This window comes from Protomyctophum bolini, assembly GCF_963924005.1.
Source record: "Protomyctophum bolini genome assembly, chromosome: 13".
NCBI classification, from domain to species: Eukaryota; Metazoa; Chordata; class Actinopteri; order Myctophiformes; family Myctophidae; genus Protomyctophum; species Protomyctophum bolini.
Window position 1 is genome coordinate 34,985,729 of NC_137874.1, and position 23,430 is coordinate 35,009,158.

General features: G+C 42.0%; 1 protein-coding gene across 4 annotated transcripts in view; it reads right to left on the reverse strand.

The window, feature by feature from the left end:
• The window catches only part of larp1 (La ribonucleoprotein 1, translational regulator), a 68,050-nt gene that overhangs the window by 30,503 nt on the left and 14,117 nt on the right, over positions 1 to 23,430 (reverse strand). For all 4 annotated transcript variants that reach the window (XM_080780443.1, XM_080780442.1, XM_080780444.1 and 1 more), the window contains exons 2-3: positions 8,893 to 8,960; positions 7,154 to 7,219 (exon numbers count right to left, since the gene is read on the reverse strand). In XM_080780443.1, coding sequence (XP_080636569.1) covers positions 7,154 to 7,219; positions 8,893 to 8,960 — 134 coding nt within the window. The remainder of the gene's footprint in view (positions 1 to 7,153; positions 7,220 to 8,892; positions 8,961 to 23,430) is intronic.

The following is a 23,430-nucleotide window of genomic DNA, read 5'->3' on the forward strand; positions in this document are numbered from 1 at the left end:
CCAAACCAACACAACAGTGGTCCCCAGGTTGATTCTATCCCCAAACCAACACAACAGTGGTCCCCAGGTTGATTCTATCCCCAAACCAACACAACAGTGGTCCCCAGGTTGATTCTATCCCCAAACCAACACAACAGTGGTCCCCAAGGTGATACTATCCCCAAACCAACACAACAGTGGTCCCCAGGTTGATACTATCCCCAAACCAATACAACAGTGGTCCCCAGGTTGATACTATCCCCAAACCAACACAACAGTGGTCCCCAGGTTGATACTATCCCCAAACCAACACAACAGTGGTCCCCAGGTTGATTCTATCCCCAAACCAACACAACAGTGGTCCCCAGGTTGATACTATCCCCAAACCAACACAACAGTGGTCCCCAGGTTGATTCTATCTCCAAACCAACACAACAGTGGTCCCCAGGTTGATTCTATCTCCAAACCAACACAACAGTGGTCCCCAGGTTGATACTATCCCCAAACCAACACAACAGTGGTCCCCAGGTTGATTCTATCCCCAAACCAACACAACAGTGGTCCCCAGGTTGATTCTATCTCCAAACCAACACAACAGTGGTCCCCAGGTTGATTCTATCTCCAAACCAACACAACAGTGGTCCCCAGGTTGATACCATCCCCAAACCAACACAACAGTGGTCCCCAGGTTGATTCTATCCCCAAACCAACACAACAGTGGTCCCCAGGTTGATTCTATCCCCAAACCAACACAACAGTGGTCCCCAGGTTGATACTATCTCCAAACCAACACAACAGTGGTCCCCAGGTTGATACTATCCCCAAACCAACACAACAGTGGTCCCCAGGTTGATTCTATCCCCAAACCAACACAACAGTGGTCCCCAGGTTGATTCTATCCCCAAACCAACACAACAGTGGTCCCCAGGTTGATTCTATCCCCAAACCAACACAACAGTGGTCCCCAGGTTGATTCTATCCCCAAACCAACACAACAGTGGTCCCCAGGTTGATTCTATCCCCAAACCAACACAACAGTGGTCCCCAGGTTGATACTATCCCCAAACCAACACAACAGTGGTCCCCAGGTTGATACTATCCCCAAACCAACACAACAGTGGTCCCCAGGTTGATTCTATCCCCAAACCAACACAACAGTGGTCCCCAGGTTGATTCTATCCCCAAACCAACACAACAGTGGTCCCCAGGTTGATTCTAAGTGAAAACCCCTGGAAACGTTGTTTCCCATTAAAACCTTTATTTGCATTTGAAGACAGTGTGCAGGAGTTTCTTCTTTTTCAGTGCGCCGTTGGGCCCTCGTTTGGCCTTCCCCTACACACCTGTCTTTGTAGGTGTGCAAGAGACTTGCTTTTGAATTGTGATATTATCAAACGTAAATATCAACCGTATCTAAAAATCTAAGTCTAAATCGCCCACAAGGAAATTGCACCAGTCTGACCAGAAGCAGGGTATTATAAAACATATCCCCGCCAGCCATAAAAAAGGAATGACCGGAGAGGGGGTGTATATCAAAAGCAACAGGCATGGGTCTCCCCCAATGCCACCCAGCAAATGGAACTCTGGATATGAGTGATAGGATGGTGTGCGACAGTGTCGGTGAATGCGTGCGTGTTGGGGATCAATAATGGCGGCGTGTGGAGCGTCAGGCTGTATAAATAATGATATCGGAAAGCTGAATCATTCTGCCAAATGTGCTACCGTTCGTTCACACAACAGCGCACTGAAATGGGGACCTCCATTGGGAATGAAAGGGTGGTGTACTGAAGACTTTATACTGATGAGCATTGAGCAGCAACGCCACAATGTAGGTACAACTCTGTTACAAGTAATGTAGATATATATATATATACACTCTATTACAGTGGTTTTCAACCTTTTTTATATCAAGGCCCATTATTTATATTCGGCATTTAACCCATTCTGACCTGAGATCAGATTCATACGAGGTTTCCGCTGGACACACACTGGTCTGATTAACCCATTCTGACCCGAGATCAGATTCTGAAAAATGTCAGTCGTTCTTCGATTTTTCAAAAATAGCAGACCTACAAGCTCGTAGCGCGCCACTCGGTGGCGCGCTATGAGCTTGTAGATCTGCTATTTTTCAATAGCTAAAGCATAAGATGATGCTAACACCAAAATGGGTTCCCGGTCAGAATGGGTTAAGCCATGGACCACCATTTGATGAGATTTTGCCACGCAGGGCGCAGGCCCAAAACTAAAGATGTTTTTGCCATCGTTGCCAAGATTCTGTTCAAAATTCCATGCTGTGTTGATGTGGTACTATTATAGGAGAGACAACAGGCAAACGTTGATCAAAATACCAATTGTTTTTACATTCTCTAATTGTGTAGACTTCTTGTAAATTAAGTAGCCTAATCTGGTTGAAAACCGCTGCCCTGTACGTAGGTGTAATCTAGTTACAAGTTACAGTCCTGCGTTCAAAATTGTACCGAGTAAAAGTGCAAAAGTACCGGCATCAAAATATACTTGCCAAATATAAAAGTACTCATAATAGATTTCACAATAATTATTGGATTGTAATTAGTATGTAATGCATGCGTTTATTACTTGATGTACTGCTGGGTAGCTTAACCTATAATAATATAATTATCACCAATTCACCATTGAGTGGCGCGCTACGAGTTGGAGGTCTGCTATTTTTTTTTTTAAACGACTGACATAGAAAACATTTTTAGAATCTGATCTCAGGTCAGAATGGGTTAATAGTGGATTCACACTGCACTAGTGCACTCACAGTGTGCCAACATTGTCTGGGGCAGACCAGACATTTTAGGAGAACTTGTATCAGTGGATGGTGATGATAGCCAAGGCGGGGCCCGCGGCTTGTCGGCTCCACCCAGAACACAGGGGACACAAACAAGCTACACACAGGAAATCAAACACCACCTGTCACAGACATACATAAGTCACACTTATGGGATTAGCATTGTGGCCGAGGTCCATTCACTTCAATTGAATTAGGGAAGTGGAGTTGCTTTTATATTCACAAGGTGGTAAATCATGAGCCATGAAAGAGTTCTCGACCGCTTAAGCCCTATTTTATACTTTGGATATTCCAAAAATAGCAGATATACAAGCACACAGACATGCTTGTAGATCGGTTATTTATATTTAAAAAATATCACACCCGTGTGAAGTGAGGAGCGCTAATATATTAAAGTCTGACTCATGTTGCTATGATTAGGTGATGTAATGGTGACGTAAAACAAACGGTGTCAAAACAAACATTAAATTCTCTTTATTTGTTAATGGCATTTAATGTTTGTGTTAGGGACAAGATGACAAAATGGCGTTTTTAAAACAGACATTGAACTAAAAACAAACATTAAACCTGTATATAGGAGGGGCTAGCGCCCCTCAAAAAAAGGAAAAGAAAATCCTGAAGATTTATTTTATTTTTATTTTTAATCCATGAAATTTGGTAAATTTAACATAAATAAATGGAGAATGTAGGCTCTATGCCTCTAGCATTTAGAAAATGTGGAGGGGGGGGGGGGCTAGAAATATTAAATTATGGTAGTTCATTTTTGTGATCACCAATCACAGGTTTTAAAGCACCGAGTAGAATTGAAGTAAGCTGACAACAACCTGACCACCAACTAAAAACAGACAATTCAGACTCTCGATAATCCACTACTACAGTTAGAAGCCAAAACAGTCGAATGCAAACAAAAGGATGTCTGTGTCTGAAAACCTCACATTTGTCTTCAACACATTATGCACACTACCCTCTCAACACCCCCCCCCCCCCCTACACTTAAGTATCAAGAATGCACAATTTGCGCAATTACATAAGTGATGATTTACAGCTTTAAAATGTTACATGGGGCCACAATGTGCGATTGACCGGCCATATAAACCCTAAGAATAGCATCGGCCGCTTTTATTATAGGGGATCCCTAAAAGGACATCCCTTCCCAGGCCTTGCTCTCGTACCCTCTGGCCAATGCCCTACTGGTTATTTCTGGCTCTGATGACGTGACACACATTTTCTGACCCCCTGAACCCCCCCCCCACAACTCCCCACACCCCCCCCCCAATCGGGTGATCGGCAGATGCGTTCCTCACGTCCTCTCCGCTGCACCTTGCTCAGCCACGTCCCGTCTGTCTAAAAAAGGGGGTTAGCCGGGTCATTCTGCAAGCGACAACCTATCGCGCAGCCTGCCCAGCAAGCCCAGTTTAGAAATAGAAATGGCCACCTGCCCAGCTCAACTCCACTCGGAATTCATGCTGCTGCAGCTACTGTAAGGCAAGGCAAAATGAGACACATGCTGGAGGTGTGTCTGTATGTGTGTGTGTGTGTGTGTGTGTGTATGTGTGTGTGTGTGTGTGTGTGTGTGTGTGTGTGTGGGGAGAGAACTACTGATTAACACCTGTGGAAAGTAGAGGATAGGAGGAGAGAACCCCATACCGGGTGCAATGTTGGCTCACTGACTCGCGGGCTCAACTACAAGCCGGAGTAAACGGTGTTCAATTAAGATGACAGTACATAGCGGTACATTCTAGAATGTTCTCCCTCCAAATGTTAGAGAAGAAGCAGACTCTTTGGACATTTTTGAGTCCTATGTCCAGCTTTGAGGGTCTGTGTAAACACAAACATTGAAGACAAAAGTGTGCAAAGTGAGGACGCAAATTGGGATTGGCCAGAATAAGATGTATGTTTTAATCTATTAAAACCCATCTTTTTTCCCCCCTTGCATTACAGTTGCTCTTAGCTTTATTGATTTTTGAGGGGCGCTAGCCCCTCCTATATACAGGTTTAATGTTTGTCTTTAGTTCAATGTTTGTTTAGTACTGTGTACTATATTTACAATTATGCGCTGCACTGCCCCATATTGATTCTGTCACACTCTGCTCATACAGTACGTGCAGGCACATTTACACTGTATTCTTTGTTTAATGTGTTTTGTGTTGTATGATTTGTACAAAGAGGTGATGTTGCACACTAAATATATAAAAACGGAACTGAATTTTCTTACACCTACTATCTGAAGTTTTACTTTGCATCAGGGGGAAAAAAACACTTTATTTTTTATAATATTTTTATGCAACCAATTTTTCACCCAGTAGCTAGCTAGCTGTGAGGCGACAGCACTACCGACTGTGCCACCGTGCCCACAAAAAAAACCCTCTTTCTTGAGGGAGATTTGAAATCCGTTAAATTAGGCTTAATCTTACGTTGTCAGTCATGATTCTCTTTCTGCTTTCTTCTTGTTTGAATTATCACTGCCTACTCTGCTTTTATGGTTCTCATTTTGATCATTTATTTAGAAATTTCACGTAACCCAAAATGTCTTCTACATCCTGACAGTTTTCTGAAAAAGCTATGTTTGTATGTCAGTCGATTCTTAAAAAATAGCAGACCTACAAGCTCGTATGAGCATGTAGATCAGTTATTTTTCAATAGCTAACACCAAAAGGGGTTCCCGCCCAAAATGGGTTAAGCCCTTTGGCATCATGCAGCATCCACTATCTTAGCAGACAATACCCAAGCTCACTAACCAGTCAGTCACACAGTGGTGCATGACTCACACAACGGAGCTACCGTAGTTTCTTTGTTTAGCAGGCATTTCCAGGCTCTACTCATTTTTACCAGAAAAAAGGCAAACAAACTCCCAGTTTGTTGTGTTCTACTTTTCAGACTCTGCTTAGAGGTCAGACGCCCGCCCGCCCGCCCACACACTCCAACGGCCGCTGCCAAAGAGGTCAGAGGGGACTAAACCCCTCACAAACTGTCAGAAGAAAGCAGCCTTAGGGACATAAAGACAGTATATCACCACCACACGTCAACTGCTCTGCCTGGGTGTACTATGTGTGTCTCTGTGCTGCGTGCTGCTGTTGCCACTGTGTAATTAGCACACTCGACCACTAAAATACCTATTGTAGCTCGCTTAGACGGACAAGTCAAACGGGAGGGGGGAAATTATCCATCACATCTTTTCCTCCCATTGGGCTGGTTTAGATACAAACTAAATCAAATGGTAAAGATTAAAAAATGAAATAAATCTCTCTAATCTGGAATATGAATACAGTGTCAGTGGATTCATTCATATATACACACACACACACACACACACACACAGGCTCATGAAGCATTGCATCCTCGAAACACTGAGCTTGTAGGTCAGCAATTTTCGGCCCGCCTCCGTTGTGTGTCGAAAATAATTAATCGTGCTTAACCACTTGAGCCATCACCACCAGAAAGGTGGTTATTTGTAGCTATCTGGCTATTTCACCGGAAATAGCTGATCTACGAGGTCACAAACACGACCCAATGTGAGCTTGTAGATCTGATATTTCTGCGAAGATGTTCGTTGTAGAAGGAAACGAGAGCAAACCAGGCACGGTTGCAACTCACGGCCTTTTCACCAACAATAGAGCTGTGGTTTTCAACCTTCGATATTTATTTGGCATTTGAACCACGTGCCACCATTTGATGAGATTTAGCCTCTCACACTAAAGAACATGTTGTTGTCGTCGGTTGAATAAGATTTTGTCCACATTTACATGCTGTATTGATGTGGTACAATAGAAGAGACAACAGGCAAAACCATGATCAAAATTACAATTATTTTGCATTCTCCAATTGGTGTAGACTTTTTAAATTAACTTAGTAATGCCGATGTTTAACAAAAATCTCTGCAACACACACACACACACACCATCTCTCTGATATAAAATGTGATGTACTAACTAAACAATGCTCTGTGATAAAGGTCACTGCAATCCTCCTGTGCCCTGCACCACTGGCCGTGTGTGTGTGTGTGTGTGTGTGTGTGTGTGTGTGTGTGTGTGTGTGTGTGTGTGTGTGTGAGCGCACGCTCGTGTGTGTATGTGTGCGCATGACATGTGTGCCCGTGCATGAGGTAATGCAGGATTTTATCAGCCAGGTCATAGGACAGGACACTTGTGGACGTGTGAATGTTGCCCTACTTGATCACACAAAAGCATCAAAAGAAACGTGTCGCTTCGCGGCGCGTTTCAAAGCTTGTAGATCTGCTACTTTTGAACCCTGAAAATAAATACTTTGGGACATAGGAGGTAGCTTGGAATACAAAAAGCATTGAATAAGCATCTTCAACATTCAGACATTTCTCAGATACTGAAAAAGGGACTACTAAAAACCCACCTGCATGTCTTTAGTAGCGATCTCTCCTGGGGTCGGCCAGTTGTTGGCATCACCAAAATCTCCAACCTGAACAAAACGCATGCAAAAAAAAAACATACGTTTTTCTATCACACAGGGAATAATTAGGTAATACCAGTACGGTAGGTTTTGTGTCAAGAGTAGAATCCGATGATTGAAGGATTTGAAGCCTTTCTGAAATCACAAATCAACAATGGACCCTTCGCTAAACCCCAACCCCAAAACTCCAGTCGGACATTAAGTTGGATACCGTAACTCACTCTAATATTGTAACCTCGTATTTCTAGTCTATTGAAAGAATGTGATGCACATGTTTCCAGTGCATAGCCTACTGCAGGCCTTGTTTTTTGTTTTTTTAAGTAAATTTTATTCAAAGAGTATGACACAGACAGAGAATATGACTCTTTGTTTTTTTACATTTTCTCCCACAACTCCTTTCCCAGTCATCCCCACCCACCCACCATCTTTCCCCACGAGGCCAGACATACAAACAACATATACAAACAACATATAAACACAGGTATAAAACCAGTAGGTTGGGTACAAAACAATACACACAACATACTGTATATACACAGGTATAAAACCAATAGGTAGACAAGATACAAAGAAAAGGATCATAAGGTTATGATCGATAAACAACTTCAATGGGGGGTCAAATTAAGTCTGCAGGCCTCGTTGACTAGATTTAGAAGACATTATGAAACTCTTGCTACTGAAATGATTGATTTATCTAGAGAAATCCCATCATTTAACATGCATCTCAATGGGTGAGGCTTAGCGAAGGTTCCATTATAGCAATGAAAAGTATTCAGTTGGAGTGCACTCTGAAAAAAGAAAAAAATAGAGAAAATGTGTTTGCATGACAGCGTGGGGTCCAAATATCCACCTTCTTACCTCTCCTTCCACAGTGAAATTGACTCATTCAAGGTATAGAACTTGTTAAGAACATGTGTGCTGTGTCTGTCTATGTCTAGTGTCATTATGATACTATGATGTCAGGCAGACCACACAGGGTGTTGTTCCAGAATTCAGATAATATATAAGATATATATATATATTCAGATATAAGTACAGCCAAAAAAAGTGTCTGAAAAAGTGAACATTTAAATGAAACATGCCTCAGGGACGTTTGTCAAGTTTGGAAGCTTGACGAACTCCCCCTTGAAGCAGTTCTACTGCTCCAGACACGGCTCTGGCTCCAGTCTCCAGGATTTGGAATATGCATACCAGGAAGCAACTTCTACTTCTGCACACACCCCAGAGCATGACTGAAAGGATGCTTGGTGCAGTCATACCACATATGTTGTTGAGAAAGTGAAGGGGACAGGCAAGATTCATTGTATGCCTCTGAGCCGATCAATGAACCCATTTAGAGTTAAAAACATTCACTTTGAAAGAATATATATATTCAAAGATTTGCGCCACATTTTTAAGATTTTTCAAAAATAGCAGACCTACAGGCTCGTAGCGCGCCACTCGGTGGCGCGCTACGAGCTTGTAGATCTGGGGACCCCCTGGAACCCCTTCAAGGACCCTTGGGGGTCCCCAGACCCCACTTTGAGAACCACTGCCCTATGGCAAACAGTGCATGCATTCACATATGTACATGCTAACAAACGTGTGTGCATCACACACACACACACACACACACACACACACACACACACACACACAGTCACACACACATGATTAAGATAATCACGTGCCATAGACATTACCTTTCCTCCTCGTCTGGGTCTGGGTGGGTTCCCTGCTTTCACCACCTTGGCAGGACCCGGCGTGGACTCTGTGGAGACAACAAACAGGGTTCAATGTAGGAAAACGAAAACAGAGGGGGGTACATTTTCTAACAACTTAAGCCATGCATATGTCTTCGTACGACGAATAGTGAAAAAATGTTGTACTGCAAGCTTGTAGATCTGCTATCCATTCCCAATATTGAGACGGCTTACACGGAGCGTCCTGCATCACTTTGTACCGAGGTGAATGTTGGACTATTCGCTCGCACTGTTGTTTCAGTTCACTCTTAATTTCTAACATTTTATTTTGTTTTCTCAGTCATAATTACTGTTCCGTCTGTTCAAATGAAACAAACTAATGCTGTACACAAATAGGCAGCTTGCTCATTAACGACAAGGAAGGATGCATCGTCATTGTCACCACCATCATTGTACCGAGCCACAGATAAAGCTAGTCATAACTTTATTATTATGGACATGCAAAAAAATAGACAAAATAGTATAATATAATCTATAGCCTCACAAGTTGTGAGATCCGTTGTTGACTCAGTAAACAGGGATGGTTTATTTATGACGGTGCACAGGCCTGCCGGTGGCAATGTTAAGAAACGAACCGAGAATGAGATTAATGTCATGTTCAGGAAGAGGATTAGACAGACGACCAGTCACCAGACACACTTGAGCTGTGCCAACTGGGAGTCAAAGCTAGTGGTGACTGGTCTGACTCTAGCTGAGAGAAAGTGGTCAGTCTGGTCAGTTATTGTAAAGAGAGGATGAAGGCCAGAGAGAGCACAGGAAGGAAGAGACAAAATCAACTAGGATATTCTTGAATGTGTAAAACCGTGATAATATAATTTCTTCCAAAACAAAATAGCAAATTTACAAGCCATCACTTCTTCTGCTTTTTTGTTGTTACTATTTTTTGAACATTTGACAATTTTTACCCACGTAAAATAATACAGCTTAAGCGATGAAAGAATAGGAAGACATAAAGCTGACACGAAATCTAGTCTCCTATCAAGATAACAACGTAGTATATATATATAGCCCTCAGTGTTAATTTCATTGACTAAATCTATGACGAATAATGTTCGTCGACTACCTTTAAGCTAAACAAAAAATTGCTATGATGACTAAAAATAGGATAAATATATCTTAATTTTGTCAACAATCTTATAACTAAGAAAAGTCCTTTTATGTTTGGCTGCCGCACTAGGATGTTGCACTCAGAAAATAGCGTTGCTCATTGTGAGCTTGTAGATCTGCTCTTTTCAGCATTATTGACGTCAAGGCTCGCGAAAATATTTTTTGTTGTAGATTTAGTCAACTCCATTTTTATGATATTTAGTCAACTAAAACTAGACTAAAACTAACATCTAAAAAATATGATTAAACTTAACATTTTATTCACAAGACGATGTCAAAAAGACAAAATCAAACGTTGGGCTGTCAAAATGAGCACGCCGTCTCACCAAGGCGTTGACAGCGCTCACAAATCTTGGTAATCTCCTTAGTGGACTGCTCATAACAGGGGACACTCATTAGTGGACTGCTCATAACAGGGGACAAAGCCACAGACAGACACACAGCGAGGGAATCCAGTAATGGACTAAGACCATCTTGGTCTTAACACAAACAAGTCCACGTGCATGTACATGTGCATGACTGCTGTGCATGTACACAGAAACTAAGTAGGCGTTGCTAATGCAAGTATGGCACACCTCCAGTGCACATAGTTGTAGAAGTAATACTGAATATGAGTGTGTATTTGTACAGCAGTAGGCATAATCGACACTATAGTCTCTCGTGTCTTGCAGTGAAACCCATTAGGTTGTCAATATAGCCTACTGTATCTCTGCACTTCTGTTAACAAAACAAATAACTGTGCCTAATTTGCAATTAAAGTGGTGCCCCACACACACACACACACACACACACACACACACACGAGAACATGGCCACTTAATACTCAAACGTCACAGTTTCTTCAGCAGCTTATGTCATGTACAATTCTTTACATTCCTGACGCTTTTCATCATTCCTGATGAGGATGATGTGTGTTTCGTAAGCATGATGTGTTAAGTTCAGTTGCATTTAATCTCTCTGTGAAACGTAGATTGAAATGAATGCCGATTATTGAACAAAGATTACTGCATGTTAAATGACAGTGTGATGTAAATGGTATATCTGTTTTTCCATATGTCCATGACAAATAAAAAAACATAATCGGGCATCAGATTTCTCAAGTCACAGTCCCTATTGAACAGTTAAGCTCTTAACCCATTCTGACCTGAGATCAGATTCATACGAGGTTTCCACTGGACACACACTGGTCTGATGAACCCATTCTGACCTGAGATCAGATTCTAAAAATGTCAGTCGCTCTTCGATTTTTCTAAAATAGCAGACCTACAAGCTCGTAGCGCGCCACTCGGTGGCGCGCTATGAGCTTGTAGATCTCCTATTTTTCAATAGATAAAGCATAACATGATGCTAACACCAAAATGGGTGCCCGGTCAGAATGGGTTAAGCCATATTTTATAATAATTTGGTGTACGATGTTGTCAGATGAAAATAGTAAACAAACAATAGCCATTCTATAAGCTCACACAACGTGTCATATCACAACACTATGTTGTAGAGCTGCTATTTTTTTAACATTTCCTCCTAATGCCCAAAATAGGGACACCACATCTGTGCTGTTTAAGGCATAAATGAACCTCTCTTTCTGCTATGGCTGCCTGGCTTGGCTACCTGCCAAGGACACTGGTAGATCAGATATCAGCCACTCCCAAAACCAACCATGATTGGTTAAGAAGCTGCTGGTGGCATTTGCCCGCTATAACGGACGCAGCGTAGCCCTAAGCAGACCAATAAGGGCCACAATGGGTACAAAGGGTACAATGCCAGTATACTGTACACAGCACATGTGGGATTTTAGGTTACTTCATTACGAGTCTTTAAGCGACAAATCCACCCCCTCGTTTTGGCTTAACAGCTGGCGGTCACGTTTGCGTGGTGACCGGGCGCTTTTGGATCAGCACTGCCATGAACGAGTAACGAGGATAAAAGCTTAATACAACAGTCACACAAAAACCAAACATAACTCGGCATGTCATTCCCCGAGGCTTCAGCTCTGGTGACCAGTGGCTATCTATGCTCTAGTCCATCTCATGGGAGAGAGCGGATTCCTGTTCACACATGCTCAATGGACCAGCCACTATCACAGGAATAACAGTATGTACATTTATGCTCAATGGACCAGCCACTATCACAGGAATAACATTATGGACATTTGCTGAGGTAATAACTGAGTTGTTATTCACCCCTGGATTAGGGGGGGGGGACGACAACAACAACAACAACAACAATACATTTGAATAAAATAATTAATGTTGGTGAGACTTTTCCCCCACAGTTTATTTTCTTCAAAACAAAGTGAAAATTGCCAATCTACAAGCTCAGAATACATCAAGATTATAGATCAATTTAGTATAAAATAGGACTTGTTTGATCAGACAAAATCGATCAAAAGAAAATCGTCTGGGATTTATCCACAGTGATTTCGTAAAACATTTTTAAACGAGCTTCAAGATTATTTGATAAATCGAAAAGGGCGAGTTCCTACGGCACCGCAGGCGTGCATTAATGACGATTAAGAACACCCTCGAGTGTAATATTGCTTAAAGGGATATTTCATCGTCTACTCAGTCTACCCAGACAGTTTTTCTGGTGACTGATAGTGTCCTTCTAATACGCGAGGGGGCCATGGTTTTTCATTTGCTGTTTTCATTTATTTTTAAATATAGTTTGGATTCTTTAGTCTCTTCGGGCCTGCAGTAGCTTCTCCCTCCTCCTCATTATTTTCCCAAAACAATATTAAAGAATAAATGAAAACAGTAAATGAAAAACCACGGCCCCTCACGTATTAGGACATTAACAGTCAACAGAAAAATGGACGGGTGTTTTTGATGATGACCATCTATCATGGTTAAAATGAGGAGTTTGAAGTTACAATGGGGGGGGGGGGGGCGGGGCAGCTAAAATTAATATCAAATATCTAAATACGGAATCAAGTAACTTAAAAACTGTCTGGGTGTTCACATAAGACTGAGTAGACGATGAAATGACCAAAGGTTTTTTAGAAAGTGAAATGTCCCTTTAAGCATAAGGTCATTGCAACAGTGCTTCAAAACACTTCGCTTCAAGAACCACAAAGGCAGTACTATGGGTTCTATCATCAGTTTCCAGAGCAGAACAAGAGTATTAGCAGCACATGCTCCCTCAGATTAGCAGACGTTCACAGACGTTATTCTGCCTGTTAGGAAAGAGAAAGACCTGGAGATAGAATAATAAGTATTAAAAGTATGCAAGACCAAATTACAGTAGCAAATTCCAGCAGCCAAAGGCTAGATGGAAACCATCAGAAGTGGGCCAACTGTACTGTGTACATTGCAGGTAAAATGCAATACCAATAAACTCTTACAAGTAAGAACTTGCCGTGGTGGTCACTCAGTCGCAGTATTGTGCAGCCAGAAATAGCAAAAACATCCATGTAAACCTACACATACTTACATTCTGTTTCTCTGTGTGTTGGGAGAATGTGTGTCCAATGCCTGTCCATACCGCTACTACTGAAATGTGTCCTGCTTAACTTATTCACTTGTATGGGTTTTGCTCTTACAAGTAAGCCTCTTAAAATACTGGTGGTTAGACCTGCCGGTGATAGCAGTTATGGTAATTCAACAACTTTGCATGATACAATACTACTAATCCTAATCTAAATGAATGCATTTTGGTGAATCGATCCCTTAGCCAAGAATCACATCAATTACGGTTAGGAGCAAAAGCCAAAATGCTTTCAACCGAGTAAATGGCAAACATCTAAGATCAGTCATATTTGCCTCAAGTCAAGTGGAACATTTGCTTCACAAATATTTAATAGCAGTCAATATCTTGGCACAATTGCTTATATTATGTTTCAATAACTGAAATTAAAAAATGCCACAAACCCTTATTGTGAGATCTGCCAAACAAAGTCATGATGAATGTATGTCCCCTTCGAGAAAGATATGCACGTTTAGACACTTCATGTCTGTGGAAACTGACAGAGAGCTCTTGTGTAAAAAGATATGTGTACCAACTACCAAAGAGTTCCTCTTTGCAAAATTGGGAGGAGTTTGAGTTTTGTGCTTCTCTCAAGCTTTTCAGGCCCCCAAATTAATCATATTTTAACTGAGGGGTCGCGACCCACAGGTTGAGAAGAAGACAAAGGTATTATGATCTATGATGGCAGATGTCAAAGCCATCTGTCTCTATGCACATTCCGTATGGGATTTTACTTTTAGTTCTAGTAAGATGTTAACTTACAGATGGTTCAGTTTATATAAGCGAGATCAGACATGCTGTTGTACGACAAGTACCAGGGTGCTTCTAGCCACAGGTGAAATACCAAAAGTCAAAAGAGTTAAAAATGGCTAGCAACTATAGCACTCACTCACTTGACTGCAGTTTTGATTTGATTTTGATTTAAACAACAGTCTGGTGCTTAAATAGATACCAATCTCAGGTTTCATTAACAAAAACTCCCAACAAGCTTTCACACTTCCAGATTTATATACAGAGAGAGTAGTGACGTCTAGACCTAACCAAAGAAAGAAAGAGTCAAGCAACACAGGGAGAAGAAGCTTCAGATTGCATGAGACACGGGGACCAGGCAAATACGATTGCCTGGTCCCCGCTGGCCATGATTCACATTGGCCTTGATTCTTCCGCACCTGAGTACACTTCAGTTTCATTCAACTGTATTCATTCAATGCTTTCACATTGCAGCTATCCATATCCAAGTACACTTCAATCGGTCCCGAGACTACCTCAATGCGGTCCCGTGAACGATTGGGTGATCCACTCCCGGGAACAGTACGCAGCATTCATACACAACATCTGCCAAGTGGCAACCTGGCGTCCCCGACATGCAGTTATATTAAAAACCATTATGAATAGCGAAAACAGCAGATCTACAAGCTCACGACGCATCACAATGCAATGAGTTGTGAGGTTGTAGATCTATTTTTGCTGTGAAACCATTGTACGATGACGTAGAAGTGATTAACAACAAACATGACACCTAATATTTCATCACTGACCTAAACACAAGTCAAAATAGTAATTGTCTCCACCAGGCCGAAGGCATGGGGAGAGAGACTATGTTTTGCCCTCCGTCCGTGTGTCCGTCCGTTAACAGCTAGCCTCCGGGCTTTTATTATTTTTGTCTGTGTTTGAATGGTGTTGCTAACAGTGACCGCTTGATGGAATGGAATGTACAGCATCACCCTATATACTGTACTGTATGTGCCCTTCATCAGTGGTTGTCTTGTTACAACACAGGATGTTGTTGTGCCCCTGCCTTGCTCAAGGGCTAGCTGGCGGTGGCCACACAAAACCCTGTTGGGTTGCAATTTATTTGGTTAGGGTAATATGAACAGTTTTCTCAAAAGTCAGATGTGGCAAACACAATTACCTCTGTGCCTTATGCCAATATACAGAGAGAGCATGCAAGAGATGAAACATATCAAAATAATTTAAATAATTCCAAATCACCCCATAACCATTTCCAGATATTTCATGTATATACTCTGACCGCAACTGTCTCTCATTTAGTAATAAACACTTACACACAGACGCACGCACGAGCTCTCGTACAGCCTCCTGTAGAGCCACGCCGTTATAACAAGTACGAATGCATTAATTTTCACAACTTCTTTCGGCACATGGGTTAAGATTTAACGCCAATTAAGCAATCAAGCTAAATTTAGAAAGATCTAACCTAATCTCTCTCAAAGGTTCCCTCTGTAAACTGCCGGATGGCAGCTTTGTGCTCAACCAGTCCAAGCCAAGGAATCAATGAGAATTCTTCGTATTTATCCACTCTTTAACAGCTTAGTATAAATACTTAAGCATGAACAACAAATGCCAAACTGTTCACCTACAAATAGCCTGTGTAACAGTGCTTATGGTCCATGACGAGGCATGTTTCAAAACCGTGCTAAATTGTTCAATCTCAACTTGAAGAACAATCCAGCCAAGTGTTGTCCAAACAAAGATATATTGATTCAGATGATGATGCAGATGATAATGATACAGATCAACTGTATTGCACAATATGGTGTTACAATTCTTCAAAAACAAAAAGACAGTGTTTGGTAATGTATCATAACTAACTTCCTGTGTCCATAACCGTAAGGTCATTTATTTTTCCCCGAGTTTCTGCTGGTAAGACATTGCCATTTCACTCAATCATATGTTGTCACATGGCGGCTGATTCCAGGCAATATTCTAGTGGTAAAAAGGTATACAAAATACAAAATACTAATAATAATTATTATTATTATTATAATAATAATAATAATAATTTAACCAATTAAGTAGTAACGATTACCATTCCTTTAAGGGTTATACGTTAAAAACTTAACCACAAACATCCTTTCTTTGAATGTAAATGTAAGGCATTTTTACATTATTTGCTAATTAATAAGATGTGTGTATTACAGTCTTGTGTAACATTGCACAACAAACGATTGTAATAGTATGACCACTCTATTATTTGAAGCATATCCTACAATAAAAAGAATGGTTATGAACATTTTGAATAATACAAAAAAAATGCTATGTAATTATCGGGAAAAACACCTGTGTGGTTGCAACTCTAGTAAAGTAGTGGACAGACAGGCTACAAATGTTTGTTGTGTGCTTTGACTCTGGAGTGCCTTTCAGTCTCATAAACCTGTCACCAGGCCTCATCACTTAAACAATACGAAGAAGCAATCCCAAGTTCATGCGGTTTACTATGACCCAATAAAAGTGACAGACAAAATAACACTTTTGCACGCACATTTCATCTGACGATTGGTCAATGCAATGCAACACAGTACAGAGCCAAACACATGAAGTGATGATGTTTGTTAGCTTAGCCTCTGCCAAAACCTTTCAACCTAGTCTAGTCAGATCATCAGAAGTCTCTGCTACTGACAAAGCCAGGGAAATCAGTGCAGTGTAGGGGCTAGAAAAACAGAGAACGGCCCTGACAAACCTACAGGCTTTGAAAACAAATCATATCACCATTCCAACGTGAAGGACCACCCTAAAGTCTTTAGACAAAGTCTTTAGGCAATCAACGCAGAGCTGCCCTAAACCTTAGCTATGGCTGCTCCCCGGACACGCCTCCGTGGATTCGTTCAAAACCTTTGAACCTCCTCCACAAAGGTTCAGCAGAAATAAGCTATCTGTAAGCTCACAACGTGTCGCATCGCACCGTGTTGTGAGCTTGTAGATCTGCCATTTTCAACTCTGCTGTATGTCTGCTGTAATCTGTTGCATGAGGAAGTACAGTATATAGGGCTTAAGTGGATAAAAGTACAAACGTGGCAGCAAAGTGAGAAAGAACAAACACTGAAAGCAGACCCACAGATGAAAACGTGCACACGAAGGTGTGGAAGTGAGTGCAACGCGTGCCTTCAGCGGCTTCACAAAATGACCCTGTGATCTTTGTCAGAGCGTAGCATTGCCCTTATATATTGTCTGTCACAGAAGTTGAACATGAATACATCTTGACTTATTATCAATGTGGTGGACACAGCTGGCACCAGTGCTGCCAACCAACGTTCCAAATGCCGTCCCTGTAACTTGTGAGCCCGTATTGGTGGACGTGAGCAGCCTACCACCGATGTCTCTCACTGGGCTTCTCTTCCGACATCTCCCAGAACAAATTGGACAGGGTGTGAAGTGTGTGAAAACTGTGAACACAGCTCAGTTGGATAAGAAAAGGAAATATAGTAAAACATTGACTTTGAAATGATACAATCTTGTACAAAAGTATAGTCTCTAGTAAGCGATTCACAGCTTTATTCTGTCAAGTGGTTATATTAAATGAACAATCTATACACATTAAGACTCCCCTAAGAGACACCATTTTGGAGTTTTACTGTAGTCAGCTAGCGAAAAATATGTAATGAAAAGAAATACCAAAAGCTCTTAAGTGTACTGGCTGCTAAATGTTATGGTTATGAATGCTATACATAGTATTGTGATGAGGGCTGGCACGATTACGACATTTAAGTGACATTTAATTGTCACACAAATAATTGCAATTGATGATTGAATTGTGTTTTTGTCATTAGTAATTTAGTAGGGATGTGAACGACTCAATATTTGGCAAATCGATAAATCGAGGCCGAATGTCATTTTCTTTCTTTTCGGTTTTGTTGCTGCACAGCATTTGACTGAGGACAGCACAACTAACTGTGCATTCCTTTAAAGCACCATAAGTTCTTCAGCTGCACCCATAGTGTTTAGAATTTGCAGCAAATCAATCAATATTACTTTATTTTGTAACCAATAAACATGCGTTTCCGTAGGCAGCATGAGAGCGCAACAGTGCATTGACTGCATTCAGCACCACAAGTTCTACAGCTGCACGTCATGTTTAGAATTTGCATCAAAGCCAGAATAAAAAAATACTTTATTTTGTAACCGTGTTTAATCCCTACAACAGTAGCATTCACTAGCCTCCGTAGCCAGACGAATATTCCATACCCTATAGAGCGTCGCAGTCCCGCCACCCATTCATGACGACGACAGGCCCGGGGAAATAATTTCCCATAGATGTTTCAAAAACTATTTGTTTAAAGATCTGTAAGCCTCGGACAAAACCAACTCGGATCGTGACAAATCATGACAACAAACAAAATAATTAGAAAGGAGAAAAAAAAGAGCAGGGTACGACATTGTTGTTTTTCTTCTTTGTATAAATCATTTTAAATTTGGGGTTCAGTGTCTTCTTGCCCAAGGACACTTCGACATACAAGACAGGAGGAGCCGGGATACGAACCGCCGACCCACGGATCATTGGACAACCTGCACTACCTCCTGAGCCACAGTCGCCCAGTGTACACAGAGGTACACACTTGTACAGTTCCCTGGTAATCCAGCATCACAGTGTTGCGAAAGAAAATGGAAATGATTATGGAGATTATGACGACTATGTAAAATATTATTGCAATGATCTAAAAAAAAATGCAATTAAGCGATTATGTAATAATTGTGACAGGCCTACATGGGAAGCGCTTTAGGGAATCGCAAACATTTCCCGGCAAGATGCACTCTGCTGTTTGACAGATTCATCATCCCTCTGACGCTGTACATTATGTGCTCCTGACTGGAAAACAGATTACACATTAACTACCAAGACAAATACCTGCAAATCTCCAAATGGTGCCAAAAATAGTGTGCTATCAGTGACGCTGATTATGACCTCTACGTGTTCTAAAAGGACCTTCAGCGTGCTGTTAGAAGAACGTTTGGACATCAGCATCAAGACTGGTCTAAGGCCCAAAGTTTCACAACTACTTTCAACTACTCACAACAAACAGTTTTATGTACGTGTTCACACCAATGCAACTCCTTGCAACTGCCATTGGGGATAATGGTTTCATGCAACTACATGCAACTACTCGCAACCATTTGGTTGCAAGGAATTGAATTGTGAATAATTGGTGCAGTTTGGGCCTAAAAACGACCAGTGGGTCACAGTTCGAGATTGAGAGACATGAACGATGGATGGATGTGCGTCTAAATTTGTGCAGAAATGTCAGTGGTACGAGCACGTTGGCTCAGTCAGTCACAGAGCATGAGTGTTGCACGTTTGAACAATGAGGAGTGAGCCAAACAAATTTTCAGTCATTAAAGTTTTATATTCTAGGCCAGTCTCAGGATTCTGCAAAAATAGATCATTGCTTCAGCAAAATGATAAGATTCACGTTGCCAAATGTCTCTAATCTGAAACACCCAACTGCAAGAGTATAACTGTTTTTGTTGAATTATTGTCAGTGGTTGGAGGCAGGGGAGGGACTAGGGAATGGGAGGAATTACTGTATAGTGCAGTGCACCTGTTTCCCAAATAAAAGTGAAAAAAAAAACTTCAACAAGCTACAACAAGAATAGATGGAAACTTTAACCACACAAACCCTCTATGTTTGATAAATTAATAATCAGACGGAAGTCAGTTCTGTACTTAGTCCGCTTTTTCTCTCGTTTATCTTTTTGCCGGAAATATCTGATCAACAAGCTCACAGGCGGTTTCTGTCTTGCAACTGGGCGAAGTCGTAAAAGCAACTTCCCCTCCCCTGCCGGGGACCAGAAAACACTCTCGGTCTCGTCAGACTTTTGAGCCCGTCAGCACAGTGGCTAAGCATGGCCTGAAAAAGAATGTTTCCTGCCCTGGACACGCAGCATTGAATTGGACAGCGGTGGCTTTGGTTAGGATGTCAGCACTCACAGCTGACAGCTGCCGTGAATGACCATCAGCTGAGCAGTGCTCAACCATGAGCTCCTCTGCTTCGGGCGAGTCTGTCGTGACTCAAAGTCCTCATGCCGCTGGTCAGTGCGAGTCAGATGACTGTTAAAAGGCCAGCTGAGAGAGGCCCGGAACGGTCCACACTTGTCAGTCTGCAAGCTGTTGCTGGCCAGGCAGTGACGCCAAGTCAACAGGCCTCAGAAGAGAAGACAAGGCTTACTCTCTGCAGCGCAGAATAAGCCTCTGGCAGCCATTGGCTGTCTGAATGTGCAGCACATTTACACATGGCTCTGGCCAGAAATAATGATGATAATTCATAATGAGCCATTTGGAGGGTTTTTTTTTCCTGCGCTTAACTTCCAAGTGAATTTCTCGGTGTGGGATCAATTACTACTATTGTTACTACTATAATGCTATTACTACTACTGCTACTGTACTTCCTATCCCGCTGATTGGCTTAAATACCACAGGAGTAGCTGCCAGAAATCAGGCTGCCATTTCTAAGAATGCCAAAGCAAGCAGTTGCCACGGGTAACCCCAGTTTTTGGATATGAGTCATTCAAATACACTATAAATTAATATTGGATAAACCGCGGGAGTGAAATAAATGAATGGCATCTATTAATAGCTTTTTAGCTATTCCATCTGGCACAAATTAGCCACCTATAAATGTTGCTTTGGGAAGTCGGGTCCTCCTTGCAAAACAACACTGTGGTCTGCTACCATAGAGTAATAAAAGGATAGAGACCGAACCGGAGCATCAGCCCCCCCACCCCCCCCCCCCCCCACCCTCGCTATTAATTTCAGTGGAAGTTGCTCAGTGGCGTTTTAAAGCACCCGGGAAGAACCGTCTACTTCCGCGCTGGGGTTTCCTCATCATAACTCCACGGGTCCGCCTGCAGTCCCACCTTTGACCAGTAGGGCTGAGCGATTCAACGTTAGAGAGCCTCCCTGGGGGCTCGTCTGCTACAGGCTGCTAGGCTAAAGCTGCTAACAGGCAGCTATAGTGAGTCTGAGAGAGACTTAAAACTAAGTCAAACAGAAGGGAGGAATATACATTTAGCATGGGACTGGGAGTGATTAAGTTATTTTTCTTTAAGATTCGTGGACCGTCACCGCTTGTTACCATGAAAATGGACCACTACGTAACATTGGTGAACTGTCGAGTGAGTGGTGACCGTCGACATTGTACAATTATGTATAATTAGCCGATCTACAAGCTCACAACGTGTTGCAGCGACGCCATTGCATCGGATTGCAGGTGTTGCCGATGAATACATTGGATTAATTAATGCGGTCGGATAGCGGGCGGGCCGTGTGTGCATATATTAATATGCAGACACGGATTCAGGTGACAAAAAAGCTCATCCGCAGGTCTCTAGAAGGCACCTTCAAATTGTAATTGTAAAAGTGACAGGCCAGGCATTAACTAAGCCTGCTTGTATAGGAACACTGAGTGATTATAGGTTGTTGTTACCTTCTCATAAACTCAGGTAGAGGTCAGCTGGCCGTATGTGTGTGTGTCTATACAGTGGAAGGCTTAATAAATATGGCAAGTAGTTGGTGAGTGAGTGTGCTTGGGTAAATCCAAATTTACTGGGGCTACAAATACAAGAAAAGATGTTTACGCTACGCGTCGCCTGCTGCTTTGAATTAAATTCATATTACGTTTTCCAATATCAAAGCCTGCGCTTAAGTCTGCATTGGTTCTGCAATGCAGGTTTCACCCATTTTTTGCCCATTCGCTGAAAGTAGATGTCACCAGTATTTGCACACTAGACAGAGATCTCTGATTGTCCTTTCTGATGTCTGTAGCCAGACAAAAGTGACTTGAGAGATACAAAAAGATGATGAGACAGAAGAAAGCGAGAGAGAGTTCAAAGCACGAGAGCATGAAGAGAGCAAAAGTGCATTTTTCCCCAACCAGCCCATTTAGGACTGAGACCAAATTCTATACAAAATGTCTGTTTCAAAGTCAGTGGTTCTAGAACTATTTCATGTCAAGGACCCCAAAAATGATATGTACTACTAGTCCTTAGTTACCCGTTCAAATATATGTGCTGCGGGTTTAAAATCACCTGTGGCTCCCGACATGTGCTGCGGTACAGCCGAACGATACGGACTGTGGTGTTTTAATTGGATAGGTCCAGACATCATGTGTACTTTTTTTTGTGAGTTTTGCACAAAAGCTGTAGGTGGAAGAGCAAAAATGGCGGAAAATCTATCCCAACGCAAATGGGCGTGGCCTATATGGGGAGATGCATCATGACATGAGGCCGCCATGAAGCCAGCTGATGTAATAATTAATTACATTAATTTTGTGTTTCAGACATTCATTCAGACATTGAGTGAATTATAGTTAGTGAATTAGTGAATTATAGCCGTCGACCCCCATCTGAAAATATGTTGTTCCATGGACCCCCCCAGAAGCAAAGATTCGAGTTAACGTTAACGTTACGCTCTGAAAGAATATACATTCCAAATTTGCGCCACATTTTCACGATATTTCAAAAATAGCAGATCTACAAGCTTGTAGATCTGCTATTTTTCAATAACTAAAGTATAACATAATGCTTAACGAACCCATTCTGGACGGGAACCCCGTTTGGTGTTAGTATTATGTTATTCTTTAGCTATTGAAAAATAGCAGATCTACAAGCTCATAGCGCGCCACCACCGAGTGGCGCGCTACGAGCATGTAGGTCTGTATTTTTGAAAAATCAAAGAACGACTGACATAGAAACATAGCTTTTTCATAAAACTGTCAGGATGTAGAAGACATTTTAGAATCTGATCTCAGGTCAGAATGGGTTAAAACACCAAAAGGGGTTCCCGTCCTGAATGGGCTAGCAGAGATAAACTGAACTCTGAACCAGTTCCACTTAGAAAGGGGCGTCGGCACGCTGGTTCGTCCCCTGGGCAGTGACACTTCTTGGGGAATGGGCCGCGGCTGCACAGCTGCTTGTTCCCTCAAGCTGACATTCTAAACCTAATCACTAACCCCACCCACCCATCTTGATCAATTTGTAATTCAGTACAGTGACTTCTCTCTTGATAATCTCTCATCCACTCTTCCTCCACCCCCTTCCTCCTGTTAACCTATCTAAACATGTTTCCCATTCCCTCTCTACCTCCCAGCAGTCAGTCAGTTGTTGCAGCTTGCCGAC